The following is a 24130-nucleotide window of genomic DNA, read 5'->3' on the forward strand; positions in this document are numbered from 1 at the left end:
TGTTTCAAGAAAATTCTGACTAGCCCCACATTCTCCTATTACCAATCTTCAGCCTGCCTGGAGCCTCAGAAGATGGGAGCCTGTGAAATAGCCTCTAGGGTTCAGGGACAGACAATGTGAACTTGAAGTCTTTCCAAACTACCAGGGAACAAGCAAGTGTTTTTGGCCCCAAAGAACGAAGAAAAGGAATTAAAAGTAGTATCTAAAATAAGAGCTGAATACATGTGAGAGAAAAAAAGAAAAAAAAAATAACATCAGCCTAGGTATTGCAGTGCTCCTGAGCAGTTACTGAGGCACGTGTTTGCTCATGTTAGAGGCAAAATAAACAAGTTTTCCAATCCTATGCAAGGAGAAATAGACATACCTGCATTGCTACAACTTTGCCTTTGCTTTTAGGACTGAGAGACCACTCATAGCTGACAATTTCATGGTCATCACTGCTCTGGTTTCCATTCAGTGTGATGAAGTTCTGGGGCAAGGTGACTGCCTGATTAGGCCCTGCATTAGCAATAGGTGGATAATCCACTGGCTTGTTCACAGTCAGAGATGCAATGGTGGAGTTGGCTGCTCCATCTGAATCAATCACTGTGAGTCTACAACAGGAAAAACACTATCTGTTAAGATGGTCTTCAGTCAGCTTCTAAATTGAAATACTAATCTTTTTCTGGCACTTTTTCAAACATCACATAAACAAGAGCCACTGATTGTGTAATATGAACTTTTGCTTCAGACACATATATCCCTCAACTAAGGTAAGAAAGAAATTCAGAAAACTGTTTACAAACACAACTTTCAACCTTTAAGAAAAACAAAAAAGAAAAGCTTAGTTATTCTGGATCCCAGATTAAACACTTTATCTGCAGTCAACGGCAACTGCACCATTCACTGCAAACTTTTAGAAATGTACTCAGTAAAAAACAGGGATTTTATTCATTACCTATGAAACAGTCCATGTCAACATCAATATCTAAAACTACTCCAGAGTTCAGAACCCTCAGCTTATAGAACAGCAGCAGATCCTAACATTTCTTTGTGGCATGCTATTACCAATTTTAATGGAGCTTAATATCAATGTCAAGTCACAAAACTAAAAAAGTAGAGGGTTTTAAAAAAACCCAGACATTACTGCTTTTCAGAAACACAAAATCATCTTAAAAAGAGATTGCTGAAGACACTTCAAAGGGATGAAAGCTGACCTCTGCAGTGTTGTAACCAACTAATCTCTAATCCATCTCTGTTGTGAAAACTGCATACATCTGACCATACAGAAGGGAACCTGAGCAGGAACAAAACTAATGCTCATTACCTCAGTCATAAGGGAACATGTCCTTTTTGCAATGGGGGCTCATCCATGCATGTCAAGGGTACTGGATTTTGTTGACCAACTGATTTTTTTGTAAACTTCAACACACTGCTCTATTGTTCATGTAAGTCAGCCTCCCCCAAAGGTGCAGTGGTATAATAAGTGACTTCTTAATTCCCTAGGGTTTGGAGCACACTTAGAAGCATTGCTTGTAAGCAAGCTTGCCCTTTTGAATATGGAAAAAAATTAACTCTTATTTCTGCTACTGTACAAAGTGGAACAATTCCAGTAAAGAATACAGAATTGAAGTAGAAGCTGTAGAATTTTCGGTGAAGATTATGCAAAGCACCACATTTAATGTATATGTATACAGGCTTCAACATTCTGCTGATGCTACACTGATACATAATATATTGACTGGTAGGCAACCCACAGGCAGCCAAAGAACCCAAGCTGGGTCAGCGGGAAGTCTGCCTCGGTGAAGACTGGGCTTTAAGTTAAAATGTTCAGAAAAGGTACTGATTTTTACTAAAGCACCCTGAACCACAAACATTTCTTCCATTGTCTGGGCAAACCCCAGCTTCAGTAATACATAAATGGAGGAAACCAGTAGCAGGGCAAAAATTTTATAAAGAACAAAATGATTCTCAGCAAAATCAGCACATAAAAATGTCTTGTGAGGATCAGTCTGCCAATATCATTCTGTCAGCCGCCACCCTTCAGAGGACGACTTTCACAGCCTGACTGCATAGCTTCATTCAGGGCACTAGCCAACTTCTAAGCTGGGAAAAAAAATAGTCTGTCAAAGTTGTTATTGCTGGAAGTGGGGAGATATTTAATTTACAATATCTTCTTTTATGTAATTTTGCTTCATAAAGGATCACTGCAAGCACTTTTTAATAAAACTGCTCCATATGTCTCTCTACTGTGCAAAATGAAGAGTAACAGCATGCAAAAGAAAAATTGAGTTTTTTGTTTGGGGAGATACATGTGAGCACAGAAAGAAACAAACATTTTGCTGGTATCACAATTAAAGCCCCTGAGAAAATCATCATGCAGGTACCTGAAGGTGTAGTTTCCAGGAACAAGGTTAGACAAGTGCAAGACAGGTGTATCAGCAGATGCCTTCTGCTCTCGCAAGGGACCTTTAATTTCCTCCCAGTGGTAACTCACTATCTTCACGTCATCTATGCTTTCTACATTCATTAAAGAAAAACATACCAGTTTCTCGTAGCAATTGCTGGAATGAATACTTAAGTCATTCATATGCTCATCCCTAACTGGTTTTCTGAAATTGTCAAGTATCATTGAATAAGCTTCCTAAACCACAGATTGCAAGTTACCTTTGGTATGATTTATTTAGATAAGTCTTCACACACATGAATTAAAAAAAAAAAAAAATCAGTCTCAGATTCTGCAGAGTCCAACTTGTCTGCACTCAGTAATTATGAGTGTAGTTACAATATCTCATCACACCCTATCTGACAGCTTTCTGCTATGGCCCAAGCTGTACTGGCACAGAGACCCCCTGGGCAGGACAGGAAGAAGCTGTCAGAGTAGCTGCTGTCTGGATGCAGCAGTCTCTGACACACCGCACCTCAATCTCCAAGTGGAATGCTGCATTTTTTATTTTTTATTTTTTATTTAAAATTTATTAAAATAATTTATAACTGGGCTCCAATCCCCAAAATAAATCAGTATTCTAGGAACCTCTGAGATAAGTGAAAAGAAAGAATTTCACTTGTAACTGACAGACAATAATGTTGTAACTGTATATTAAAACCATAGGATATAAGCACGAGATGGTTCAGTACGTACGACTGCCATCGATGAAGGTAGAAGTTGTAGGCAAGGAAACTTCTTGCACTTTGGGTGAAGCAACAGCAACAGGTGGCTCGTTAATTCTGATTGCTGTGAGAAAGATGGGGGGAGGAAGAAAAAAAGGGGAAGAAAAAAAATTATTAATGAAAGCCCAGGCAAAACTAATGTTAAATGTACAGATCAATAGTCCCCAGTGACTAAATCTAGGACGCACAGCTTTGAAGCATCTGCTGTCCCTTTTGGGCAAGGGAAAGAACAGGTTACTGATGAGCAGTGTGCTGACACAGCAGTGTTCCACTGCAGTGCTCCTACGTGGTGTAATTCAGATCAGAACTGAGCACTGCACCCTGCAGATAGAGCCGGATCAGCACAGGATTACTGTCCCTAGCTGGAGAAGGGGACCAGGAAAGTGCCATGATACTATCTCAGGCTTTGCCTGAAGAGGGGGAAAGACTAGAGAGCACTTAAACACAGTGAGGAAGACCCTTAGCTCTACTCCCTTAAAACCCCTTATAGACACCAAGATATGAAACATGTCAGCATGACTGGACTGCCAGATAGCCTTGACAAATAGTAACTGAGAGACTGTTTGGTAAGTATGCTGTACAACTACTTGTGTTAAAGAAATTAATTATATCAGCCAACTGATTTACCTGGTTTGACTGTGACATTTACAAAACCTTCACCAAAGGCATTTTCACCAGAAACTGTCACTTTGAAGGCATAAAGTCCTACTGATAACTGAGACAAACACAGAAGAAATATGGTTACATATTGAATTATACAGAAGAAGTATGCTTAAATCTGACAGTCATATCGCAAACAGAATAAATTTGTGTTGTAACGTGTGTCCTTTCTCTGATCCCTCCCCCTTGACCCTTCCGGACTGGCTGATGTGAGCCAGGACCGCCTCCTAACCCCACAAATAAAAGCCCAGCGGGACCCGGAACTGGGCCTCTTGGATTCTAGGCTCTATGGAGCTAAAATCCCCCCTCGGCTCTCCTCTCCCCTCCCCCACTCCCCAGTTCCCTCCCTTATTATCCCAATAAACCACATGGAGCCTAGAATGGAACAGCTGCCTTTCTAAACCTGCGACGCTTCCACAAAGACCCAGTCTAACCAGTCCCACAGCTCGTGGCCAAGGAGAAACCATCCTCCGTGTTCCAGTTCTGGGGCAGCCCTCCCCCCCGCAGCAGGGGAGAGCTGCCTTTAGGTTCTGCACTGCTGCAAATTTGGATGTCTGAATCCTCAAGCTACTTTTATAAACACATACATAAAAGGCCACTAGCCACTGCTGGGAAGTGGGGAATATGAAGCAAACACTGAGGAATTTTTACTGTATCTTAGAAAATTACTAGAGCACTCTAAGACACTGGCACAAATTTGGTGACACACGCAAGTCAAGAGACTCAGGATGACTTAAAGCCATTTGAACTCCTTGAATCAAGGTGCCCTTCCCCACAGGTTACAATTCTGTGAAAGGACCACACAGACATAATAAGCCTGAGCTTACAGCTCACTTACATGAGAGAGCTTCAAAGTCTGGCTGTGCCTGTGCTCCATTTCCCCAGTATAGTCAGCAGGGTGACTGATTAAGCTCCACTCATAGATGTAGGCTGATTCTAAAAGCAGTAACACAGTGAAAGAACAATCAGTTTTGTGCTCAAGATAAGCCCAGAAAACAAAGAAATCAAGTTCACCACTCATCAGATAAAATGCTACAGTATGAAATCATGACTGCTACTGTTTAAGCCTGTAAAACAAAGCAGTATGACCACATGTTAAACTTCCAGTGTGTTGCAACTAGGTAAAGCAGTAAGGATGTGACGGACTTCACAAATAACTGACTTCTTCACAAAAACCAGCTTCATGTGAAGCAAACGTGTTTTACATAGCTACATATGAAACTTCTTTATTTGTTCCTGCAATCCAGAAGCTGGCAGTTTTAAGGCAAATGCTGCATTCTGAACCTACTTTCCCCACCTCCCCTGAGCTTTTACAGCAAGATGCTATATAAACTAGGCCACATCAGCTTTTGGTAGAAATTACAGGCTTTCTATTGAACCATCTGGCTAATGAGTTCAGGTTCTGAAAATAAAAGCCACTTAAAAAACCTCATCTTTAAAATCCAACAGAGGAAATCCTCTCTGCATTTAGAGCCACAAAACAGGCAGGATTAGAAATGAGAAAAACAGTTTTATCCTGAGTGGCGGATGTTCATATAACTCAGAAATTGACTGCATTCACTAGTTGGCAGTGTGTGGATCTCCTTGTGTACCAAGGCATTCAACTCACCTGTAGGTGGTGGTGGGACAGCAAAGGCATTCAGTTCAACCTCGTTTTTGGGTAGCATCACTTGTATGTTATCTCCAGCAGACACAGTAAGTTCTTTTACTGTAAGACAGAATGAGTATCCTGTGTTGTAACAGATGGAACTGATATAAATTTAGTATCTTCAAATATTATTTGCAAAGTAAAGTAGAGGATTAAGTAAAACTGGACAAATACTCTACAGAGAAGGGGCAAGGATAATTAAAAAAACACTCTTTAATGCATGATAAAATAATGATGTATTTCATAATGACTATGATTCCCTCACCTTTTACCAAACCAAAGTTTTTTTCTTTCCTCAGCTATGAAGTGTCATTTTCCCTACTTCTGTTTCAGAGAAAAGCATTCTCATTATTCCTTTATATTACAGGTAACAATGCTCTACATAAAGAATTATGTATTTTTCTCAGTAATTGGAAGTGCAGGAATTAAAAAAAATACATAGTTACAGAAGACAAAAAAGCATACTAGAATTTTAATATCACACTTTCTTTCACCAAGAAGTACTACTTCTATGTTTGTGTGGCACTTCTAAGGCAAGTTCCAATGTCCATCTCAGTGCTCCTTTTGAAAAATCCACTTGCATAGTGGGGCAAATGGTTATTTCTTACCTGAACTGCACAATCAATGCACTTTCTATCCAGTTCTTGTCTGTGAAAACTCCTTCCTCTTTCAAAAATTGCCAAAGTACACAAATACAGCCCCCAGCAGAAACACACCAAAGGACAACTTAAGGAAAGTTTGCTTAGTCCTGTATTTCAAAGGTTTTAAGTGTCTTCATTTTAATACTGGGAAAACACAGAACAAAAGTTCTCTGAAGGCAACATTCACTAGTGTCTAAACATCCAACTTCTGAACACAGAAGAGATGACAAAGAGGCTACTCAGCAGTGGCAGCTGATGGGTCTAAAAATGGATGAAGTGAAGACACTGACAGCACACTTTTTGTCACTGCTAGTTAAATTCACCCACCTTTACACTTGATCATGGGAGTTGCCCTAGACACCTGCAGAGCAAAGGTTTGCACTTAGACCTCCACATGAAATGATAATGAAATGGCTAGAAGAAGGTGATGGCCAAAGGAGAGAAGGAGGGACTATCACTGAGACTTCCAAGACAGTACAGCTGAGAACACACAAACTTTAGCCAATCCTTGTATACAGCAGTACTTATAGTGAAATTCATCACAACCTTCCCTTCACCTTCTTCTTCCAAACTCCTTTTTGAGCCCTCTCCAATCTCACCCTATGAAGGAGGAGGAGGAGCTGCCTAGTCAACAGTCAATAGTAATGATGATCCATTGTCTTGGAGAGGAATCTCTTGTAGCTCATCTCTTCCTGTTACCTTCTAATCTCTCCTAGCTGGCAGGCTGCAGTTTGGTAGAGGGTGTCAAGAATGTCCCAAACCAGACTTTCTCTACCAGAAAGCAAAGGGCTTAGCTCTCCACATGCCTCAATACAACAGGAGTGCAGCAAAACACATATCTGTGCTTCTCTGCTGCTTGTGGCCCTTCTTACCCTTTGTCAGTGTGCACAGGGAGGCAGGAAACTCAGCAGGAGGAAGGAGATACATGAACATCCATACAGAATTTAACACAAATACAGAGGGCATGGTGATTAGAAGTCCTATGTCCTTTTCAAAATAAAAACTTTTGCTCTGCAGCTGGAAGTGTGGTAAGCTTCCCCACATTTTGAAATTGGAGTAAAACCGCCTTTTCCCAGGATTTGGAGGCTGTGTTCTCCCCTGCTAAGGGCTAGGCTTCTCCTGGCAAGGGCTGAGCTTCCTCACATCCCACCTGTGTTGCTGCATGATATCTGGCAACTATGGGTTTCTGAGAGGGAACAATGTTCTGAAAAGTCACACCAAAGGTAACAGTATGGCTTTAGAAGAGACTATTCTGAAACTCCAATAAGGCTCAGGTATTGCTCACCAAGTGAAAAAAAAAACCCCGAAATCAGTTAAAACAGACTCTTAACCTCTGCTTTTTACTTTGCTGTATTTGCTTGAGTTGTAATTTCCCATTACTGGTGGACTTGGTCAGAGTTTTACCTCAGAAGTAACTGGCTAAAGGGTCAGGGGTTTGCAGTGTTACTGTAGGTCTGCAGGTTTACAGTGGGATTATGTAACATTTGGAGAAAGAGTGATATCTTACTAACAACAGGTTGGAAACCTGAGAGTAGTAAAGCCACCCCCACCCCCAACCTGCTGGTACCCCTCAGATCTACAGCTATGTTGAAACATTACCTGCATTAGCAGCAGTAGCAGGAGGTGTGAACTGCTGCATGGGCTCAGATGGCGCAGTATTAGTGGGAAGCAGCATGGATCCCCGTTCAGTGGCATTGTCTGGGGTCACTGTGGGAGTCTGGGTTTTCTCTGGCATGCCTGGGGAGAAATCCAATTTATCTGAAGAAGAGGAAGGTGTAGCAGCCTGAAAAAAAGGAATTATATGGAAAGAGTTGTTGTGAGACATTTTTCATATTTCTAAATTTAGAGGTATGCTGTTTTTCAATAGCCTGTAGGATGACCCTAGTGATTTATGTCACTAGGAGATTTTATTCATGTATAGATTACCTATTGAACAAGAACTTTTTTTCCAATCAGTCTTTTTAAGAAATGCTAATCATTTTTCAAGTTTCAGATGCAGAACAGTGTACGCTATAGTCATGAGGTAACCTGGAATACAACTATGGCTACCAGTTCTCAAAATATTAAAAAAATCAGCAGGACAGGTCTAAATACAGTCATAAACCTTTAAAAGCCGGTGTCAGAAAGTCTGTGTGGTATTACTGTCTTTGTGCCATACACAAACATAACAGAATTCTTGCTTCTTAATACATCTGCTCAGTACACAAGTTGCTCACCCCTTTTTATTCTCCTCACCAGTAGTAAAACACTCTACATGTCTCTACTTCAGGCATCAAGCAGCAATGCCTCACCTTGTTAGTAAATCAGAACTGCAGCAAAGGACATGGCAAGTTTGGCATGAATAACTCAGCACTGGGTTAATCTTGCCTTTCAAAAACACATTACCATCAATGGGCCAGCAGTTTTTCCTTAATATTCTTAAGACTTATTTCTGACCTAATGATCAGGGAAAAGCACTTTTCCAATTATGGTTATTGTGTTTGGCATGTGAAGGCACAGCAAAATATTATTATTTGTACATCATCTGTTAACTGAATAATAGGATTATGAAGGTAGGCAAAGTGTACACTTATATCACAAATGGCTGAGGTGGAAAGAGAGAGAGTCCTTTCTCTGGAGATAGCCCAATTCAGCCCCTGCCCCCAGAGCAGGGTCAGCTACAGCAGACTGCTCAGACCAAGTTCAGTCAGATTATGAGTACCTCCAAGGACAGAGAATCCATCTCTCTGGAAAACCTGTTCCAAGGTTTGGCCATCCTCACAGGAAAAAAGATGGGGTTTAGTGCTCAAATAAAATTCCTTGCATTTCATTTTGTGTCCATTTTATCTTGTCCTGCAACTGAACAGCACAGTGCTGAGAGGAGCCTGGATCCACCTTCTTCACACCTGTCAGTTATTTATACACATTTGTAAGATCTCCTGAACCCTCTCTGTTCAAGGCTGAGCAGTCCCAGCTCTCTACTTCTCTTTGCACTTCAGGTGCTCTACTTTCCCTCTGCAGTTTGCCTCCCTTGGAAATAAGAGCAGTCCTGCCTTCTGGACAGGTGGAAAAGCTCCCTATGCAGCTGGGATGTGAAACCAATGCCAAGGATTGTTCCTTCCCAGCCTGCAAGGAAACAGAGAGCATGGAAGTCATCTGCAACTCCACCTCTGCCTTCAACAGTGGACAGAGAAAAAAGATCCCTGTGCAGAGTCAGGGACTGCGGCTGCCCACCCTGTGAGGATGCCGAGGACCACATCAAGAGCTGCACCTTCGGGTGAGTCCATGACACAGACAACGCAAGCACCTTTGTGGTCACACCTCTAGAGCTGCTCCATGTGCAAACAGTAAGATCTCTCAAGCAAACTGATAGCAGGACAAGAGACTGCAGCTCCCCTAAAGAAGTGCCTTCAGGAATCTCACCCTTGACAACATCATTTGCAAGGAGAGCCTCAAGCCCATCCTGCCTTGTATCTTGACAAAAGGTCTTTCCTCCAGACAGGTCTCCTTTATATACTCACTCCACCTCACATCTTTACAAAAGAACTTTTTTTACCACACTTGGACAAACCACAGTGTTCTTTTGCCTTCCAAATTTGAGGTAAATCTACTTTCCTGAGCTTCCTCTGGCTTTTCTCCTCTCTTGATCCTTTGCCAATCTATCAGCTGAAAAGCAGCCATCATGGCTTCGCAGATGGAGATGGAGACAAAGTCACCTCAAATGTACCTTTCCAGGGACATTTCTGCAGTGGCTCCAAACATCACTTCAGTCAGCAAGCCTAGGCAAGACACTGCAGTCAGAAAAGGTGCCCTGTGGCACTGTCACATCTGAAGTGGTGTCACAGCCAAAAAGACAGCTTAAACTAAAAATGTTAGCAGACAGCAGACAACTGGGGCAGGGACAATATCAGAAATTAAGTTCTCAGACAGAAACTATTACTGAGAGATTTGCTGGAACAGACATGATGGGCAAGATTAACCTACATTCCATCTTGGGAAGGGAAAGGAAAAGGAAAGAAAATTCTTTCTGGAAGCAAGCAGGGTAGACAGTTCTGTGGGTATGGGTTTGTGGGTTGTTTGCTTTTACCCCTCTGTACAGCCACTATTGCTTGATACAAACACACCAATGGTCAGGGACCACATCCCTCGTTTTTCAAGGTTTGACTTGAGTGTAAATCTCTGGAGAATTCCAACAGAAGAGAGCAACCCTATAATCCAAAATAGCAAAAAAAAGAAAAAAATCATGCAGTTCCCTGGGGAAGCTCAAAGTTACAGTGCAGGCAACAGTATCATGCCAAAGGGGATCCTTTCCCACTTCCAGTCCCTAGCTGACTCTATAAATTGGGTACTATTGTTCTGTCCTCTGTGAATGGGAAGGATAAACCCAACCATGTTTCCTTACTCCATCCTGATCCTGCAGGCAGCCCCACTTTCTCCCTCGAGGAAGCATATTCCCCAAGTGCTCCTAAAGACAATTGATCAGGACTCTGGTGAGTCAAGGGCTGCTAGTGCAGCTATGCTAAGCTCATGACTGCTTCCCCAGGGATGTTTCCTTCATGTCCCTCTGCTCAAAAGACTACTACAAAACTGCAGCACCACATATTCTTTCTCATTTATCTGGAAAACTTTATGGATAGCAGCTCTGTCAGTAGTGAAACTCTGCTCTTTTGCTGGTTTGCTTCTCACTGTTTGCTTCTCACTCACATTCAGTCATCTGTCTAATGATTTCAAGCATGTATGACCTCTACTAACTAAGCTGCAAAACCAGCAAACCATCACACAGTATAACATGAAATACAGACTTCAAAATAGAAAGAAAGGTAAATCCAAATTTCAAAACATCTTTCAGAGGTTTTTTACATCCTCTGTGGATCAAGTCAATGTATTTTTAACCAAACAGAACCATTCAGCTTCTGCAGGCCTCAAAATTGAAGCAAAGCCAAAACAAGAAATGAATATCTCTGATATTCAATTGCATTCTAAGTCTTAAATATGAATTCTGAAGGCAAGCCAATCAGACATGAAAAGGCTCACCATGACATAGAGTCTGTCAGCCATCCTAAGGTTTCTTAGGTAGAGCTTTATGCATTTTGACTGTACCATTATCCCTGCAAATACAATAAGCACAAGAATCAAGTCAAGCCTTAGCTATTGAGTAAATGTTTGAAACATTGCAGCACCAACACAGCAGCAGCTAGAAACTGACTAAGACCTGAGAAACTTTATTTGGCTTAGTAGATCAGCAGTTAACTGGAAATTTTAAAAATACAATTAATACTTTGCAGGTATCTCACTTCAAGGATGGTCAGCACTGCAGACTTCTGTTCTGGGCAGCTGGACTGCATATCCTCTGTACAGATTTCTAAATGTATTCATGTTATTGACATCCAGAGAGTGACAGTCCATAAGAGCACTCCGAACCCTGATGCAAACCCAACGGTCAGGTGACTCAATTAAGTGATAAACCCTGTATTCTCTCTCCCAAGCCACATATAGAAACTCCCTGCATCTGATTGCATTTATGACAAGGATGCTCCAAGGGCACAGACTCTGAAGCTTTGTATTTGATTGGTTTATCAGTTTAAAATCTCTCTGCAGGTCCTAGCTCAAAGAACACAGCACCTGAGGACACCACATCCTGCTGACTACTGTGAAGGGAGAGAATCAGGGAATCGCATTTTTGCCACCTTGCTCTGTCTGGCTTGTCAAAACAGCTTTGTCTGGAAGCTGCAGAAGGGAGTGCATCAGCACAAATCCAGGAACAGAGATATAGAATTGCCATGGCAGAATTAAGAGGATGATAGGAAAACATTGTATAACGTGCAATAAACAGGGTAATTAATTAAATTTAGTAGCAGGCATGATTTTAAGACCTTCATATTCTCATAACCTATATAAAATGACCACTGTTTGAGAGGCTGTTTGGATTATATACCAATGAAAAATCTATTTGGAGACCTCTTGGCATTTTTAATCCAGTGTAAAAATTTAAGATTTCCTTCATAACAAAATTTGGTTTTCAAAAACCAACTTTTTTTCAGAAGAAAACACAAATATGTGCTAAACAATCCATATGAAACTTGATGAAAATGCTTGCTGGAGAAAGAGACACTTAAGAAGGAAATCCTATCACCAGAATATATCATAGGCAGCTTCTATTTCACTAGGGTCACAAGTGAAGTTCCCAAACCAGCCAAGCTGAAAATTTGTGTTAGACATAACTGGCAGGGCTTGGGTGTCAGAGGACTGGCTGCAGGGGCCACCAGACAATTTGGCAGTGGATGGAATCAACCCACCATGTACCCACACTGCAACATCTCAAACACACTTAGAAAAGGGCAAGAGCCACTGTAGGCAGGGGACACAGGAGGAGGTGGGGGATGCACAACAGGAGATATGAGACATCTAGGAGTGAATATTATTGTGCACAGGGCTGGAGACATCCTCTTCAAAACAGGCACTCCATGCTACCTCCCAGGGAACTGAGGCCTGCAGAGAAGCCCACACCAGTGCAGATGAAACAAAAGGGAAGGAACACTGGCAGAAGAGAGAAAGGAAAAAGTGCAAAAAGGAAATTGCCATGCACTGACCCCAACCTCTTGCGCCACCTGTTACCTCACCAAAGTGACTGCACATAATGTGCAGTGAAAAGCAGTGGAGACTAGGAAGGGGAGAGATGTGTCCGGACTGAAGTTGATTCTGGGGAAGGCCAGGTAAAAGGATTTGCTAAAATCACTCATCATCTCCATTTCTCTACACATGTCCAAACTCAAAGGATTCCCATCTAGTAAACAAAGGCTACATGGGCTTTGGTAGTTTCTCAAAACTTCTGCTTCCCCAGATTCTTTCTTTACATTAATAGAGAGCCTTTAGAGCCATTTCTCAATACACATCATGAACAGCTTTCAGTGCTATCCCATTAACTCGCCTCCTACAGCTCTGCTCACAGAGCACACCCCAACCACCTTCTAACTACACTTGTCTTATCAGTTCTTCAGCATCATTACCAGCTGTGGCTAAAGACTGATCCAGGTTTAGAGTTTCGTCCCTTCTGCACTGAAAGGAGCAAGCTCATTTCTTAGCCTTTCCATTGGAACTTCAGTGGTTGTGCCAGCATAATGTTAGCATAATATAAAGATCACCTTGAGTCCCGGTGAGAAATAGGTTTCTCTCTATTTCATTTTACAATAAACTCCCATCTACACAGTCAGCATAAAAAGAGAAAGCAAAATCTTTATATTCGGGCTGGGGTGGCAAAATCAAAGTAGAGATTTACAAAGCAGGCTTGGACATATATTTTTATCACTGCTGCAGGATGTGAAATCTCAACTTTCATAAAATGGTATTCACATGATCCCGTAGAGACAGGGAACAAACTTGCTCAGCTCTACCATACACACAGTTTAGATGAACGCAAAGTTTTATAGCTTGTCTAAGGCACAGTGCATAAGCAGTTCAGTCAGCAGAGATCCTGACAATTGGCTAAAGCTTAGCACCATGCTGATGGGTCTTCCATTTGACAGCAAAATGCAATGGAGACAAGTTTCAAGTCCTACTGCACACCTAAAGGTCACAAACATGGTGGTGCATGGAGCTGCTGCAAGCCCTTGCTTTGGCTTGATCTCCACCACACTACCCAGGCAGTAACTAAAAGATGCTTGCCAGTTTACCCTAGCAGATGGAAGGAAAAATGGCAGATGAGGAGTTCAGTATAGCAGTGGTTGGGTGTCCTTAATTTTAATTTTGTAAGAACAGCTCAGTTATTGCCCTGTGTTAGAATTAACTGCGGCACTAGTGCACGACAGAATGTCACTCTAAATTTTATCAGCAGGGACAGTATACTTTGGTATCATACTTTTCATATGTACATAATGCATACTTTCTGCATCCTAAGAATAAACAACTAATAACCACTCCTCTCACCTAAACCCCCATGTTAAATATGCTCATTTTGAGGTGTGCATGGTAGAAACTTTTTAAAACAGGTCTCCCATCATCAACCCTGCTTGCAGAAGCAGCACCCAATTTTCAGCTTGCCACAGCACTTGTTCTGTTGTCAAATGCTCTTCCATACATATGAAAATGAGTTCTAATCTCTTCTCACTTGTGCCAATACACCCCAGGCCAACTTAGTCAGTCATAAAAGTCATAGGCTACTGTGACCCTAGGTGGTCCTCAAAAAGCAACCTGCTGTCATGGTCCCCACTGAATGCCAGGGCAATCTCCCTTGCAATTCTCCCAAACAGATCCCACAACAGGCCAGACTGCTCTACTGCTGCCCATGGTTGCAACCCTGCTGTCTGACTTATTCCTGCCCCTCTCAGGAGCTTCTACCTCATGCCTGCATCCCTAACTAATCCCTCCTTGCCTGCAAAGGTGAGGTCCAGCAGAGCCTCTTTCCTTCTCAACTCCTCAAAGCAACTCAAAGCAATAACCTACAGAAACTTCCTGCATTGCTGGTACCCTGCTCTCTTGCCCGCCTGGTAGGTATTGGAGTGGCTTAAATCCCCCATGAGGATCACAGCTGTTAATATGAAGCTCCTTCCAGTTACCTGAAGTCTTTATCTGTTTCTTAAGACTTGCCGTTCTCCACACATCAGTCATCCCCTCCCAGAACCCCAGCTGTCACAGATTTCATGCAATCTTCTTATCTGCTTGCATTTTTCTTCCCTACAGTAATGGCAATAAATTACCATTTTTACAGCACAAGATATTTGCTGATTACAAAATCTTGTGGAATTTAGAGCAAGTCAGCTAACATTGATTAATTTCCTCTTCCCTCTGGCAAGGGGAGTCAAACCCAGGGAATGTTCAATTTACAGCTTGTTTCAACTTTCCAGCTGAACCCACCCTGTTCTTAAGAAACCAAGGCCCCTTTAGTCTCAACTGACCAAACCGGTTGGCACAAACAGAGAACAGGGGTACCTTACATAAACAGAGAACAGGTGTATCTTTCTTATACTGATTTATTTATTGGATTTTAACCTTTTTTCTTAATATCAGACTCAAGAAAATGATTCTGAGAACAGAAACACCTTATCCACTTTATCCTGCTGTATATCATGGTCCAAAAATGCTATCATCCCTCCTTATGCACCATGCCCCACTCATACATTTTAAAAGTATTTTAAAAATTAACTCAGCACTTACATCTGTAACAGCACTATGGATCAGTAGCATGAAATCCATAAAGCAGGCCTAATTTTATTGATGGGGGAGCTTATGTTTACTGGTCTTGGCCTTTGGACACCAGAGGGTCTACTAGTACTGCTCTGCTAACTTCTTCCAGTGAGTCACCAGGGGGCAGGAGCGAAGGCCACTGTAACAGTATTATACCGGCTCCAAGTTCACTCATTTGTACACTTTCAAGGAAACCCCACAGTGCCCCAGAAGGAACTCTACCCCTTATCATCTGATTAAAAAAAAAAAAAAAAAGCCATTAGTGATTCAGCTGCCTATCAAGAAGATCATAGCCCCTTCAGCCTCTTCTACATGGTAACAGGACTGTAAATCTTTTGAGAACTTTAATACTGCAAAACAATAACCTAAGATTTTCAAAGATTTGAAAACCAAAATAATTGCCAAGTAGCCTCACCGTACTCTGCCTGCTTCCTGAGGGGCAAACATACCTCTTTTTGCAAAGCCTCCTCAGGTTGTGCAAGAAGTGGAACAGCTGCGTCCCTTTCCAATGTCTTCTCAGGGAATGGTGTAATCTCCAGCAGGGATGACAACCTCTCTGTGGAGTGTTCATTGACAGAAGTCAGTTCAGAGCTGTTTTTATTCAGAAGGCTTTTCACCTTCCCAGCCTCCCCTTTCTTTTCAGCAAAATCTTCCTGGTTATCTCCATCATCACCTGTGGATGTGTTGAAGCCACTTTCACCTGCCACCATGAGGCCCCAGTCAGCATAATCCATACTGTCCTTCTGCTCATGTTTGATGCCCACCTGAAAAGGATCCTGCTCCAACTCTTTATAATCATCAATGTATTCAGGTATCTCCTCAATGCTGGGATCTTTGCCAAGCAGAGACAGTTTCTTCAGGCTACTCACTTCCTCAGACGGCTCATTCTGGAATCCCACAGATTGGACCATGCTCGGGATCACTTGCCCAAATCCTAGCAGTGAGGCTGGTCTCTGAGAAGGCCTCAGCACAAAGGTAAGGTAGGACTTTACAGTTTCAATTTTTTTAGGTTCACAATTTTCCTTGTGTTGGCAGCTCACGATGTAACAGCGCCGTTCAAACATCCAGGACAAGTCACAACCAGAGAGGTCACAACACGCTGCGATGCAGTCAGACACTGACAAGGCGTGAGGAACTCGCATGATTTTAGTGGTTTCCAGGTTGGGAGATATTACTGCACCTGAGTATGTGGCTCCTTGTCTGCACTGCTCACAACTGGAACCTGAAACAACACCACCGACATAAGGCATAGCACCACAACCAAGCCATAATATAGTTTACTACGACCACAAATGGCTTAAAAGATAAAGACTGGTGGTATCTTGTTTAAAAAAGCTTATTTCCTTTCACTAATATCACCACTACCTTTTTTGAGCATGTCCCTTTGCAGAAATATTTGTACTTCAGAGGATTTTTCATATTTTACATATTTACATATTTTACATATTTACATATTTTACATATTTTGCAAAAGTACCTTCTACTCCTGTGTACAAATTCAAATGTACAGAGATGAAAGCAAGTTGTCAATACTTAAGAACAGAGCAGGGAACACCAAAAATAAAATCATGGGGTACTTCTATTACATCCACAGCATGCTCCTACTGGGATGTTTTAAACACATTTTAAAACAAGACTCAAATAAGATGCTGTAGCATGTCATTGTTTCACTTCAGGGAGAAGGGAGCAAAACTCTATATAGGAGAAAGATTTGCTGTCTCATCTGAATTTCATGAAGAGTTCCTCACTCCAATGTAATTACTGGTCCTAATATAAAACCTCGATCAGTTTCTCAAAATTTTCCTGCTTTATCCATAAGTCCATGTGAAAACACAAGAGCTTGCTCCAGTATGGAGTTCTTTCCTTTGCAGTAAAGTTGCAATCTTTTAATGTGATATCAGAATTATTTTCATAGTACATTACAGACTAAGTGTGAAATGTTCAAAACAAGCATCAATCAACATATTATATATTCCAGTCAGCTTTTAACATCTTTTCTAGGTGATTTCTCCCCAGTGCTCTTCAGAATTCCTCTCTCTAAAATGCAGCTTGAGAAATGTGGTCATGCTTCAAGAAACTTGAGTAAAACCAGGAAATTCTTCTTTTGGTTTTCAACTAGACTTGCTAACTCAATGAATAAAAGCAAGCATGCCCCCACTGTGAAGCTAACGCAGGAGTGGAAGACAAAGCTGACTTTGCCTCCTTTGCCTCATTATTTACAACAGTATAGGTCAGGAAGAATGAAGTCAAGAGTAGGAATAGGCTGGCAATACTGGTTAGGTCTGACTATGTATGAGATGCAGGGATTCTTCTACACATGCACTGTGTCCAGTACTGCATTACAGTTCCCACCACATCATCTAGGCTGAACTGTAGCACACTCCTTCACAATACATGGTCTGAATACAGCTTCCAAAATACCTGTGGGGCATCAGATTTCCTGGAAACAATGTAAAGCTTGCAAAGTAGGTTAGTTCAATGCAAAAAAACCCCTCACATCAAACAAACAAAAAAAATTGCATCACATACTGAGGGACAGAGTGGACAAGATGGTATGATGGTTTTGCAGAGCTGGCTGTGCAGGATAAGGAAAAACATGAAATGAAAACAAATTTAAAAGAAGACTTATGACTTGCTGATAGGTTTAGCTGAATAAGAAGCTGACAAAAACGATAAAGAGCCTCAAGTACCATTTTTCTGACTGCAGCTACTCCTTCACACAGAGCTAGGATATTGTCAACTTTTCCACTTCACACTTTCAGTGAAAAAATCTATCCAGGGCAATAGGCACTTAAAACAACCTCTCCTGTTCTTACAAGCTCAGACATGAAGTATCTTTATCTGTACTCAGAAGATGCTCAAGATTTCTGCATTTTTTGTTACACTGCATACAAACATTTCCTCTACATTCCTTTTTACCTCCAAGAACATAAAACCCTGGCAGAGACTCTTGAATTGTCATCACAAGTCTTTCCTTTAAGTTGTCTGCACAATTTAGAATAGGGGAGCCAGAAAAGCTGTGGGTTAAATTGAAGTATAGGACTCAGGCAGCCCATTCAACCATTCTGTTTTTTTTTTTTGCAACCCATATGCATTTAGTTAATCCTATAGGTCAGCAGAGAGATGAGAAACAGGCTGTTAAAAAGGGTAAACAGAAATATTACTCTGTGTAAATGTGCAATAATAGGTCAGTAAAAACTCATTACAATTAATACTTTACAAGCAGCACTATTAATGTGGGCCAAAAAGCTCCTTTGATAGCTGTTTTCATCACCTGCGTTCTTTAACTTATTCCTGAAATAGAGAGTGTGTTAAAAAAAATTGAAAGCTGAACTATTTATTTGTTCAGAAAAGAATGATCAACAGTTCTTGTTTTAGAGACAGGCTTACACAACTGGGACACTCCACAGCTCTAACCTGAGGCCAGACTTCAAGTCCTCAATCAGCTTCAAATCTCGCTCTGTCCCTTTCATTTTGACACATCAGTTATCACACTGCAGAGTCAACCTCCCTTGAAATTCATGGTGCTTCTTTAGCCATACAGAGAAACAGGTCCTGCACATTCCCAAGATGATACATGGCTTTGAACCTAGCTCACCCAAGCATGCAACCTAGCCACAAACCCTAGCCACACGCTTTTGCAAATGTCTGAAGGCCTTGGTTTCATCCCAATAAGGAAAAGAAAAAATCTCAAAGTACTGGAAGTTTCATCTATTGCTTCATCTAGTGTTACACCTGAATTGAATTGTAGCAGTAATGTGCAAGAAAGGATGAATTTATCAGGCTACTTCAGCCCCACACTCGGTGTGTCCATTAGTTCTCTTCACAGGAAAAATATATAAGATCTACTTAAAGTGAGCTTAATATGATCTCTAATTTCATATTCCCCTTTATCCCCTTCAATCTCCAGTCTACGATGGGCTCAAGGACAGATAGTACAGAGATTTCTGTAGTTACAGTAAATTTACTGACATGTGCCACACGAAAAGTCACATAGTAACATTTGTGTCTGCTACAGTATTACCTGCTGTGTGAGGCCATAGCACAGGTATTTTATTTTAGTTAACTGATCTCAGAAATTAAACCACTATTCTACTCTGACCACTAATGGCAAAAACCAGCATCATGCAATTCTGTTTGTTTCAGAAGTACTCATTCAAGCTACCAAGAGGAAGACTGCTTCCCTTTATTATAAGCCTCTGGGATGAGAGTCAATAGTCTAAAACTTCTGCAAGCTGCTTCCCTTTCTTTTATCTGTACCCTGTTACATCTACAGCAGGACAACACTGACATATCCACAGACCTAGTCAAGCAACTTGATTACCCTAAAAACAACACAACCTACATTCCCCACCAAAATCCTAACACTGTCACAGTGTGGAATACAGTTTCATTTTAAAGAGATTCCTTTCTTTAATGAGGGAACATCCACACCCTTCTTTGAGCTTCACAATTCTGCTCCTTCACATCTTGGAGCATGAGTCCATTGATGCCAAGAGCCTATCAGGAACACATCTGTTCCCCTGTTGCAGCTGGCTGGAGACCTTTCCTTAAATAGACATGAAAACCTATTAGCTGCTCTCCCCCATGCTCACATGACCGTGAGCACTTGAATGACTTGGCGGCAAATATTTTTTAGTCAGTCAGTAGCAAATTGTGACAGTGTACTCGGACTGGGGTCAGCACAGCTAAATGCCCCAGCAGGAAACCCTGCAAGAACAGAACCATCCACCTGTGGGCTACTCTGTTCACTTTCCCTAGCAGCAACCACTATAAGATGCAGAAAGAAGGGGCAAGATGGAATATGCAGTAGAAGAGAAAAGCCCAGATTCAGACCTTGCACCAAGAAAAGTCACATTTGATCAGAACCATTACCTTCTTGCTGGCAGCACAGCACTGAGAGGCCACAGAGCACATTATTATTCTCACATCCTAAAAGCCTCTGAACTACCTGGGCATGGAGGATCCTATAGCAGTTTGCTACAGGAAGAGTACGATTGTCTCTGTTTTCTTGCCATATGCTCCATCCACTCTCTTTCAGCAACACACTAGGTCCATTCTGTTTTTAGAGACAGTGATTTTTCTAAATCTACCCAGGTGACTTTTACCTCATTTGGTGAATTTTGAGATGAAAGACCTTGTATCAGTAAAAATAAGTTTTGTTTTTTCCAACTACCACAATAACACACTGAAACAATTTTGATAAGGCTCTGGAAGCAAAATTAAAATAACTTTCTATTTTTAGTTACAGTAATCTAAAAAGAGAAATTAAAATTCCAATTTTCAAGATGGAGAGAATTTCCACAGCAGAGCTATAAACCCGTGGAAAGCACACTTTATATCGTAAATGCTGAAAAAGGCTTACAGTTCATCAGCTTTGGTAACGTCCTACAGAAGATACTGTCCTGGAAATCAGAAAAGTAGTATGACTGAGAACTTTTAATATCTGAAATGTCATTACATTGGTACCTCTAGCAGCAGCTAACATCTCTGCACACCATGAAAGTGTTTTCATTCTTTTCCTGCAGGCTGCCCTAAGGCTATTTGGTCTCAGGTCTTTAAACAAAGATACATATGTGATAACAAAGTACTCTTTTGGGTGTTGGGAAAGGTGCTGACTGAGGAACAAACAGATCAAAAAAATGCTCAGTTACATAAAAGCAAATCCTCAACACAAGCCATAGCCAACAGTAATCTAATTACATCTGCAAACACTGATCTGCAAAGCTTTTATGGTCATTACAGCAGCCTTCACACTTCTTTTGTCCAGGATCTGTCAAGGCATCATCATTAATTCAGTAGGTCTGATGATTTCCAAGTTTGCTTTTCATTTTTTAGTATTATGTATTATGCATACTTTCCAAGTATGTTTTTCATTCCATGAATTGTCATCATCCCTGTTTGTCACTGATAAACCAACTACATGCTATTTAAAGAGAAGAAAAAAAAAAAAGGGAAAAAGCAGGGTAGATGCACAGTTGCAACTATTGCCTCCCTCCACAAGGAAATACCAGACCACTTCCAGAGACATGGCAAATGTGGACAAAGCTGACATATGGCATAAATCACTGTAATCTCAGAGATCATTATCAAGCACCACATCATCTTGTATCTTTGGAAACACCCGTGTGAACCAGAACACTAGAACATCTAGTCATAGCAGTATAAGTACCAAAGAATGCACTATGACCCTAGGCCAGTGGTTCCAGTGTCATTTCAAAGGCACACCTACATCTTAAAGTATCCTTTGACTCCTGGTCTGTGTTTCACATGTTAGACATGTGGGAAGAAAAGGGTATTAATCTTTTTCAAAGTCCAAGACCAGTAGTACTGAAATGTGCTGAAAATTGAGGGTTTGTAAGGTATTTAGAAACACCCTCTAATAGAGTAAAGAAAAGGATATTGGTAAAGTCTATCAAAGAATCTGGGAGGTCATATAATCTACATCTGGGCTATATGGAGTTGAAAACAGGAGACTAGACTGCACAACACATGTGACTGCAATTACCTGGCAATCCCTTTTTTGTTGGAGCAGCTAATCTCAGAACAAAGCACACAATATGCACACACAGTACGAAAAAACTGAGTCAGCCGTGAGAATGCTATTCATATTTGCAGAAATACATTTCAACAGCAGTATTTGCAAGCTCTGCTTCAAATGCCAAATTAGAATATGCCTGCTCCAGATGAGAGCTAGACTTAATTGATTCCAAGATATTGGATTCCCAGTTGCACAGTAAACTGTTGTTTCTGTGCTGGAAAACAATGTCTTCTCTCTCATACAAGAAACCATTTTTTGATACATTAGCAAAAAAACATTAATTAATGGCCAGAATAATTTTAATGCATTTCAATATATGCTAATTTAATCAATGAATGGATTTTAAAAATTGAAATGAGACTATAAGCATTATAAGTAATGTCTATATGGGTAAATTAGCAGCTGCACCCAGAGGTTTTGGAAATCAATCATCCAAAATGCATGAGATGTTGAGTGATAAAGGCATGGTACACACTCATACCTATTGCCACACCCAATTCCAGCCTCCTGAGAGGCATATTCATTTGTCAGTGATGGATATCTGTATCAATTAGGTTTATGTGGCAAATCTTGGTAGTTGTGGGCAGGGGGAAATGGACTGCAGGAATGTCTTTGTGAGAATACACCAGAAAATGCCCCATGTCAGTACAAAGCCAGTTACAAGATGGACTCACAACAGGCCAAGACTGAGCCAACCAGGGACTGTGCAGCTCTTCTGTGATATGGTACAAAAAAGGGACAAACAAAGGGGCAAAAAGTCTGGCACAACCACAGCAGGCAGGAGAGAGGAGTGAGAAAATGTGAGAAAAGCCATGCTGTATACAGCAAGTGAAGTGGAAGTGGAAGTGGAATAGATCAGTGAAGTGGAATAGATCTTGAAGAATTTGAGTCCATGGGAAAGACCCCATCCTGAAGCAGGGAAAGAATGTGAGGAGAAAGGAGCAACAGAGATGAAGCATTATGAACTGATTGCAACCCTCATTCCCTGACCCCTGAGCCACTCAGGGGAAGAAGAAAGAAGAACTGGGAGTAAAGTTGAGTCTAGAAAGAAGGCAGAAGTGAGGGAAAGGTGTTTTTATAGTAGTTCTTACTTCTCATTATCCTGCTCTGCTTAATTGACAATAAATTAAATTAACTTCTCTATGCCAAGTCTCATATGAGTCTCTCATATGAGACTGTAACTGGTGCATGACCTCCCCGTCTTGATCTCAACCCATGGAGTTTTTAATCATATTTTTCTGTCCCATCTTGCTGAGCAATTGAAATGATAAAGGGACTTGCTGTGTACCTGGCAGCCAGCAATAGTCAACCCACACATTCATTAAAAGCAGTAAAACACTGTTAGCCAAAAACCATCCTGCACAAAATAAAACTAAATAAACTTCACCTAAACAGAACAGAGTAGCCCACCTCAATTTCTTTTAATGAACCTGAACATATTTTTCAATATCATTCCAATGATATTCATCAGAGAGCCTGTTTCTCTCTTCTCTCAGTGATGGAATATCAAGCCTTTCTTTCCTGTATTAAGTTAGTCCTCTCATTATGTTAAATTAAAACCAGTGTTGAGATAAGTTAAGTTTTTAAAATAAAATGTAGTCTCTAAAAGCACAAGCTCGTGTGCAGAAAAAAACTGCAGAATGAACATCTGGCAAATTCCTGAGTCTGAGTCAATTTGCCTTAAAGCCTGCACTAAAAAGAAGTCCTTTTGACTCAGAAAAGGTGATTTACTGATATATTTTACTGATATATTGTAGCAAACATATCCTGGAAATAAGCAGAAACCTCCCAATTTAATTATTATAATTATATTAAAAATACTGCAAATTATTGAGATGAAAATAAATACTAACATTTTTACTAAAATAATATGAGCTATTTGATTATATTATCCTCTAAACACTGTGAGCTGGTAGCTGAGATACAGGGAGAGGCTTGAAATATAGCCACCAGTTTGAGTGCAATGGTCTTGTTCTCAGATAAGCCAAGAAAGCATAGCAAATTTGAAACTAAAACCAGATAACTTCCTATATGCGTGGGGAAGATGTTCTAATCTCCTAACAATTAACAGTCTTATCAAAAGCATGAAATTGTGACATTCTCTACAGGCAAATTTCACTGCACATTACTGTGTTCTGTTAAGGTTGCTGTGGGGTTTTTTTCTAAAGATACTAGTATAGACCCTACAGCAGGTACTCAGTATCTCATAGGAGAGGATTTTATTTACAAAGGACATACTTGTTTACTACAGACACAAATACCTCAGCTCCATGTTCTCCTCACAAAGCTTGGCATTATGAGATCTTAATGGTGACCTTGATAATTAATTTG

The 24130-nt window shown here is 40.9% G+C and overlaps 1 protein-coding gene across 1 annotated transcript in view; it reads right to left on the reverse strand.

Moving 5' to 3' along the window:
- KIAA0319 (KIAA0319 ortholog) overlaps window positions 1–24130 on the reverse strand; it is a 61348-nt gene that overhangs the window by 24349 nt on the left and 12869 nt on the right. The window contains exons 3-10 of the mRNA XM_085051706.1: window positions 15708–16480; window positions 7699–7882; window positions 5420–5518; window positions 4649–4746; window positions 3778–3865; window positions 3122–3214; window positions 2367–2499; window positions 365–593 (exon numbers count right to left, since the gene is read on the reverse strand). Coding sequence (XP_084907832.1) covers window positions 365–593; window positions 2367–2499; window positions 3122–3214; window positions 3778–3865; window positions 4649–4746; window positions 5420–5518; window positions 7699–7882; window positions 15708–16480 — 1697 coding nt within the window. The remainder of the gene's footprint in view (window positions 1–364; window positions 594–2366; window positions 2500–3121; window positions 3215–3777; window positions 3866–4648; window positions 4747–5419; window positions 5519–7698; window positions 7883–15707; window positions 16481–24130) is intronic.

This window comes from Lichenostomus cassidix, chromosome 2 (genome assembly GCF_008360975.1).
Source record: "Lichenostomus cassidix isolate B80296 chromosome 2, HeHo_3.0, whole genome shotgun sequence".
Classification (NCBI taxonomy): domain Eukaryota; kingdom Metazoa; phylum Chordata; class Aves; order Passeriformes; family Meliphagidae; genus Lichenostomus; species Lichenostomus cassidix.